Here is a 7,832-nt window from a genome sequence, read left to right as displayed (position 1 = left end):
AGAAGGGGGGAGGGAGAGAGAGGGAGAGGGAGGGAGAGGGGGAGGAGGAGAGGGAGGGGGAGGAGAGGGATGGGGAGGGAGGGAGAGAGAGAGAGAGGGAGAGGGAGAGAGAGATCAACTTTTTGAGTCCACCCTTTACAACCTTTCTAAGGTTTCTAATTTTAAACTGCCACTTACTTGGTGGGTTTGTAAGGTGGCAAGGGGAGTTTAAAACATGCCTCACACCCAACATATCAGGGTTCGAAGCTCCCGCCAAAAGGCACGCAGCTGGTTTTCGAAGGAAAAACTAATAACTTTCCAGTTTAGTGGGTGAGTCCTACATTATTGTGAGCTAAGATTTTACTAGGAGTTAACATTCAGACATAGATTAGAGATGTCCTTACAAGAACGTTTGTTGCTGGGTTCTACAAATGATAAAAAAATACAAGCAATATAAGATGAAGGATACAGAGACAGAGTATTTTAAGTCTGGACAAACTTGTCTCTAGGAAAATGGGGGCAAGCCCTGGCTTCGGAACAAAATCCTATACGACCTGGTCTCACGCCCCACCAGGTGAGACCCATTTTGTTTCGCGACACGTGTCGACATCAATCTCAAAGCACAAACCCAGCCTTAATCCCAATTCCATCTCTTCTTTCTTCCACAACCGTGCGTTCCTAATCCCCCAAATCCCAGAACAGGCAGTCTGGATTCTGCAGACCTCTCGCCGGCGGCGGCCGTTCCGCACGACGGAACGTTCTCCTCGCTAGACTACTGCAGGCACAGTACTGAGAGAGGCTACCCGTCCAGCTGCTCCGTTATGGCGATGGATTGCACGAGCTCTTGTCAACGGACGACGGTGGCCGCAGAGCACGAGGGAGCGTTAATGTCGTTGTGCCAGATGGCACAACGACTACCAGTCCAGCTGCTCCGTGATTGGCGCCACCGCACCGGCACCGTCGGCGGCGAGGCTCCCGGGGAAGGTGTTGCGGTGCAGCGTCCCATCAGGCGGTGGCGTGAATGGGATGACCGGCGGCTGGATTTTCGGGACGCTGGAGAGATTAGAATCGTGATTTGGAAGTAAAGTGGGAAAGGACACGGTTGTTGCTTTGAGATTCGAACGGCCAGTTGGCGCACTGTCAAGTGGGTCTCACTATCGGGTCCATACGACCCGGTCGTATAGGATTTTTCTCCCTGGCTTCAATGTACTGGAACACAACAATCTCCAAAAAAAAAAGCATATCGACTTGTGAACAACAGCAAACAAATTATAGCAAGACAACATCTTCAAGCACCAGAACGCACCACATTGCATGTATCATTCAGCGATACAAACTCGGGAAGAACAAACCTAGTCCAAAAGAAGATGAAGGAACATAACAAGATGAACTTAACAAGATGAACTTAACACCACAGCACTAGCTAGTTTCCACAAAGCAAACAAAAGGAGACGGACTCAAACACAGATGCAATTTCTTCCTGGCAACAAGAGATCCATCATCACTCAGCTGAGCACATCACTGACATTCACTGGCTCAATCAATACTTCAGTCATATTTATCAGAATAAGAGCTGCCGCACGGATAAACATGAGGAAGAAGGTCATGTACTAATAATTCCAGCCAAAGCTGAGATTGCCGGGTGTTTATGGTGTAGCTCGAGAAGAGCTGAAGGATGGTGAAAGGAGGTTTAGCAACGGGTAGCCTGATGGGGTTTGGGTTTAAGAAGGAATGCATGCTGCCTATGGCTTCACAGACGCACTCTTCTCTCTCTCTCTTCAGGTCATACTGGTAAATGTCATGTGACGAATCTGTAGGCTTGACGTAGTAGATGCAGTTGGCGATGACAGAGGGGAACTTGTCCGCACTGACAGACAGGCTCCTGCGGTAACCGATGAAGATGGCACGGCCACCGATGCCCTCCACCGGCTCGAGCTCATCGCTGTCGGTGTCCAGCGTGAAAACTTTCAGGTGTGGCTGCACGTTGACAATCGCCAGAATCTCTCCGGCAGATTCGACCAGGAAAATGCGGTTGGCATTACTTGTCCAGGAAAGATCGGCAAACCCCATACCCATCGAAGGTTTTTCTTCGTACATCTTGTAAGTATCAACGTCGAACAGCTTCATCAAGCGGGACATCTTATCAGCCAAAGCAACCGGAAGCGGTGCCGCCCTTCTATGCCAACCGTCTGCGGCATAGATACCGCCGGCGATGGCCAGCGGCATCACAATCTGGCATGAGCTCGCAACTTCTTCATCCAAATCTGGGCTGAAATCGTCGCTGTCAGGAACAGCCATGTATCGTTCGCAAGTACCACCATCACAGACCAAGATGAGGGTGGGTGGAGAACCGAGGTCCGCAGAAGAGAGCGACGGCCCGAAAATGCCGGTGAGAGCAGCGGCAGCAGGATCCCTGCGGGAGGGCACGGGCGCCTTGAAGCGGATCATGTGGCCGGTGAAGGGGTTGAGGACGACCGCACGGTGAGGGGGCTTCTTGTCGGCGAGGACGAAGAAGCCGCCGTGGGTGGTGGCGACGAGGCAGTACCGGCGGAGCAGAGGCAGGTCCAGGCGGACGACACGGCCGCTGACGGTGTTCACCAGGAGGCGTGAGTCGCTACCCAAGTGGAAGTGCTCGTCGACGACGATCCACCGGCACGGCCGGAAGCGGGGCTCGGAGGAGTCCTTGGGGTCGTCGGTGGCGGAGCGCCAGCTCGGGCAGACGGCGCGGAGGCCCATGTAGAGGTCGAGGTCGTTGGTGTCCAGGAGGCGGTCGGCGATGCGCCGGACGAGCTTGGGCGGGAGCGAGGACCAGTCCGCCATGGCTGGATGGATGAGAGGTTTCTGGCTGCTGTGGGTAGGAATTCTGAGCGTGGGTAGACGAAGGTTGGTTAAGTAGGGGTTTGAGTGTGGAATGTGAAGGCAGAGCGGCGGCATTGCGACGGGGCGCATGCGTTGGCGATTGGGGGCGCGAGAACCGAAGGGTGGCCGTTGGCCTGTTGGGGTTCAAATTCAATGGGGCGGGAGTGCATGGCCACCATTGGAGCAGCTCTCTTGGAAATGACAACAATGGGCGGTGCCGCCTCGTTAAAATGACTGATTAAATGCATTTGAATGAGAAAAAGTATTAGGAGAGGTGCCTGAGATGAAACTTGAATGACAAAATAAAATTTGAATGAGAGAATGCATTTTCAAGGTTTTTTTTCCCTCTCTTGGAGTAACTTTTATCTTCAAAATGAAACTTGAAATGCTGAATCTACACAAACCAATTTGCAAGAGGCAAGAGGTACGTACTCCAAAGTTTGCAGGAATCTTCAATGAATGGAACGGGGGCAGGTTGTCTTCTGGCTCCAAAAAATACTGCAGTTGGCAGAAAATGTGAAAATCCATGCGCACAATGCAATTCCACTCCGTATATGTAAAATAAAATATAGTTAGTGCTTGAATAATGGTTAGCAGCCTGAAAAAAGTACTTCAAGATGATCTTCGCATATGTATAGTTACGTCGATTGTTGAAAAATTACAGAACACCACGTGTATCACAAGTCACAACCCACGTTATATTTACAACGGCAATCTCTGCATGTTCGGACACATTATCAGGAAACAATCTTCACGTCAGTCTCCCGTCCATCTACCAGAGCAGATTCAGCAATCGGCACACAGCCAGAGCAAGCACAGCTATATTATGTGTAGATGTATTTCTTGGCCTTTTTGCATTCGACAGACATCTTCCCGGAAGCAGCAACTGTGATATGTGGTTGTTTAGGAAGCTTGGGACACTGGCACTAGACATTTCCATTCACGCTGACCGTGGGATGACTGACGGTGGGCTTCTGGAAGTCCCTTACCACCGCCGTCCCATCGCTGCCATCGTTGCTAGCCCTCCAGGACCGGTCCTTCTTCCGCTGGGGTTTCCTGTGCTGCTTCTGTGATGCCTGGTGCTGCTTCTTCTTTCCAGTGGCATTGGACCCTTCGCTGGCGGCCAAGTCGAAAGACTCGAGGTCACTCAAGAGCTGCCTCATGTCTGGACCTCCTGTCATATCATCCTGTTCATCGGAGTCGTCACTGCCAGATTCGTCAACTGCTGAAGCAGTCGGACCTTCTGCTGCTGCAACAGTAGATTCTCTTGTTTCTACTTCATCGTCTGTGACAACACCAGGAGGGAGTTCGTAGTGTGGGATTTTGCCGTCGATGTAGTCCTTGAGTATCTGCCTAGCAGCCCTTGTCTCGTCAGGCAGCCCGCCATGGCTGACATGGCCCCGAGACGCGCAGTATGCCCGCAACAGCTCAGCTGCAGTCGGTGGCCGAGATTGTGGTTCGTATGGCTTTGGCTTTGGCAAGGTGATCTTGTAAATCTGCTCCAGGACGTCTCTTGGGACACGATCTGCCACCACCTGGATAGCTTCCCGGTGCTTTGTCATCCTATCAATCGGCAAGACACCGCATGACACCATCTCATGCCTTGAGCTTGAGAATGAAGGGAAGACCAGACCAGGACAATCACACAGCATGAGCTCTTCAGAGATTATCAATGTCTGGAAATGTTTTGTCTTACCAGGTGTGTGAGTAACACCGGTCTTCTTCTCACCAACCAAAGCATTTATGGTGGAACTCTTCCCAACATTTGGATAACCAACAAATCCAGCAACTACATGTTTAGCCACTGATGAAACGGAATCAGTAGAACTTGCTTCTTGTTCCCCTTTACTAGCTGACGTCCTTCTTTGTGCTGCGATAGATTTCGCTTCAGCTTGCAACCTCATCAAAAGTTCTTCCCTGCCAGATATCTTGGTATCCATATCAGGTGAAGCAGAATCTTGTTCACCACTCGACATTTTTCCTTCTAATGTGGCAGTAGCAGCTTTAGCAGACCAGAAAACATGAAGAATATCGTGCTCCTTGAAATAATCTGCCCATATTTTTCTGTATTTAGGCCAAATGTACAAGGACGTCATTTCATAGTCATGCTATATAGTGCAACAAATTAATCACAATGGACAAGGTGCAGACCTGATATTTAAAGGTAGTAGATCAGCCTTGTTGACAAGGAGCATTGTTCTCTTGTGTTCATCAAGTTCCTTTGCATATACCTAGTACAAATAAGACTCATCAGATCAAGAAAACACTGCAGAATCCGCAATAGAACACATTAGGTACAACAACTGGTTTTGGTGTCAACACATAAACCTATCATGAATGCACAACAGTAGATTCAGATTAGCATATTTTACTTTTGTAGCAGAGAACATGGAAAGTTCATCTTAATATGGAGAAAAGAAAAACAAGACTCGGATCACAGATCATGCTAGCAAGATAATTTTAACAGATAAGATCTATGAGAAGGTTGAATTATGTATGTTTGCTCATGATAGACAGAAAACCTGAATTTGCTTCAGCCACAAATACAGGAAACAAGCACATTCTAATAATATAGCTGTTGCAAGCTTCCAACTTGCAATACTTGCATCAGAAGCATGTAGTCTCTGAATGAGAATTCATGAACAGCTCTCTGGACCAATTTTACTACTATTGGCTTTCATGCACAAAACTGGACACTGGACAAACTTAAACTAGGGACAAGCTGCAATCATTTTGCTATGTAGTAGATATTCCTTGAGTTGACCAAATTACTACAGGAACATGATAAGAAGTACCTCAAGATCAGGACACCGGTAGAATAAGGGATCTCGAGCATCAACTACCATGACCAGCTTCATGGAAGAAAGAAAACAGTAGTCAGTACTTCTGCATGATATTCATTGAGTTGCTTATCTTCAATCAAGGTACAGTAAATGGATTGGGCATAACAGAGTAGCATATTTAAGGACATGATATACAGTAAATAGAGCACAACAGAGTAGCATATTTACAGGATAGGATATACAGTAGTAAGAGTACAAGTTATATTAATTCAGCGTCAATACGCAGCACAGAAAGAGCATGTGTGACCTTACAAATGCATCTGCCACTCATTTCTTAGAGAATACTCCCTCCGTTCCAAATTACTCGTCGCAGAAATGGATGTATCTAGAACTAAAATACATCTAGATACATCCATACTTGCGACAAGTAATTCAGAACGGAGGGAGTATAACACAGTGGATGGGGTCAAACAAAAAAAATTGTGCTAACACCTAACAGTTGGGATCACAAGACCAGTAGGCAAGCAGTGAATCACAGGATTTATGGGTGACAATGGCAGCGAAAGTGGAGCATTACTCACCAAATCACTGCGTTCAATTACTCTCCAGAGCTGTCTCCAGATGTCAATGTTCTTCTCGAAAGGTGTAAGGACAAGCTTGTCATTCTCTTCCAATCTAAGTACAAGAATTGATCAAAGCATTTAATATGTCAAATGGCACAATAAGACACAGCAAGCACCACATTTGTAAGAAAAATTACTGTCACAACATACGTAGTAGATGTACACTGATGCTCGTGCACGTAATCCATGAGAAGAATCCATAACACAAATGCTCAAAACATGGTACTACTACCATCTACCAAATACCATTACCAGTTCCATACAAAAATCAATGGTACAGCTAATAAGTTTAGCTGAGATTATCAGTCCTATAACATGCATTTTGCAGCCGAATTCTCTTCAAACTAGAAAGTTCCGAATCATAAATAAACCGAGTAAAAACACAACTCGGTACCAACCTCGCAAGATTCCTCCGCCACTCAAGGAACGCCTGCCTCTCGCTCGTGTCGAGCTCCTCCGCGGTCATCCGGTTAGTCCACGGTGGACTGCAATCACGGGCCACACACACAGTCAGATCAAAACCACAACCCCTAATAAACTCAAAACAACAGAACAACTAAAGCAAGAGCAATCAGGGGCACTCACCGCCTTGGAACCCCCAGGCTGTTGGCGTGCAGCGCCTCTTGCTCCTTCCGAAGCCTTCGCCTCTCCTCGGCTGTCTCTCCCGTCGCATCCCTGTGCCCAATCATTCAATCCAACCATTTCAGACCAAACGCCATTCCAACCAATACAGCCCGGAGCCAACGAACATGTCTCACTGGAGGGAGGGGAGGCGGCTCACAAGTCGATGATGAGGTCGGAGGAGGAGGCGGAGGCGGCGGCGGCGAGGGCGGAATGGAGGCGGTCCTCCTCGGCGGCGCGCTGGAGGACGGCGTCGATCTCGCTGACGTCGATGACGGACTCGAGGGGCGGCGCGCGGCGGCGGGAGGAGGAGGCAAGCGCCTCGCCCCGCTCCTTGGCGGCCGCCGCCGCCCTGTTCTGCTGGCGTATGAGCGCGCGGCCCAGGTCCTCCGCCCCCTTCCCGCCCTTCTTCCCGCGGCCCGCCATCGCGTGGAGACCAAAGGCACCGACCCTTGAGCAGGAACCGTCGGAGAAACCGGCGGCGAGAGGCTTGGAGGCGGAGCGATAGGCGGGGCTAGGGTTTTAGCGAGGAGGAGGGGGGAGGAGGAGGAGGCGTGCTGGAGGAAGAGGACGATGCGACGAAGAGGAGAAAAGGTCTGGCAAATGGGAGTCATGGAGTTCGTTTTCTCCTGTGGGTGAGCCTCTGAGGCCCGGGCCCCACCTGACAGAGGGCGTATGTGCTGACGCAGCCCACCAGCCAGAATCTCTACCCCTAATCTCTACTCCTAATGTCTGAGTTGGTAGTCTCGCCTCATTCCAGTTAATCCTTCCTCACTGATTTTTATCCCACCAATACATTTAAACCGGATTTTATCCATGATCTATTTAAACCGATTTTATCTGCCAATAAGATCAATTTTTTGTAGTATTTGGTAACTTTTATATGGAAAAGAATAAATCATGATCAATATTTAATCAATTTCTAAAGACTAAATCTCTAACTAAAATGGCAAACCGTGCGTCATTT

The 7,832-nt window shown here is 48.9% G+C and overlaps 2 protein-coding genes across 2 annotated transcripts; both read right to left on the bottom strand.

The window, feature by feature from the left end:
* Positions 1 to 1,321: 1,321 nt before the first annotated feature.
* LOC119298903 lies at positions 1,322 to 3,371 on the bottom strand. The gene is made up of 2 exons (XM_037576212.1): positions 3,271 to 3,371; positions 1,322 to 3,072 (listed from the first exon to the last, which is right to left on the bottom strand). The coding sequence occupies exon 2, from the start codon at positions 2,926 to 2,928 to the stop codon at positions 1,528 to 1,530; it is 1,401 nt and encodes a 466-aa protein (XP_037432109.1). The 5' UTR covers positions 2,929 to 3,072; positions 3,271 to 3,371; the 3' UTR covers positions 1,322 to 1,527.
* A 75-nt stretch (positions 3,372 to 3,446) lies between these two features.
* On the bottom strand, positions 3,447 to 7,453 carry LOC119298902 (GTPase LSG1-1-like). Its single transcript, XM_037576210.1, has 7 exons — positions 7,026 to 7,453; positions 6,830 to 6,919; positions 6,643 to 6,729; positions 6,203 to 6,296; positions 5,634 to 5,690; positions 4,990 to 5,069; positions 3,447 to 4,902 (listed from the first exon to the last, which is right to left on the bottom strand). Exons 1-7 carry the CDS (start codon positions 7,289 to 7,291, stop codon positions 3,765 to 3,767), a joined length of 1,812 nt encoding a protein of 603 aa, XP_037432107.1. The 5' UTR covers positions 7,292 to 7,453; the 3' UTR covers positions 3,447 to 3,764.
* Positions 7,454 to 7,832: the final 379 nt, after the last annotated feature.

Source organism: Triticum dicoccoides, chromosome 5A (assembly GCF_002162155.2).
Source record: "Triticum dicoccoides isolate Atlit2015 ecotype Zavitan chromosome 5A, WEW_v2.0, whole genome shotgun sequence".
Taxonomy (NCBI): Eukaryota; Viridiplantae; Streptophyta; class Magnoliopsida; order Poales; family Poaceae; genus Triticum; species Triticum dicoccoides.
Note: the sequence above shows the minus strand (reverse complement) of the source record. Positions and strands in the feature narration are given on the sequence as shown.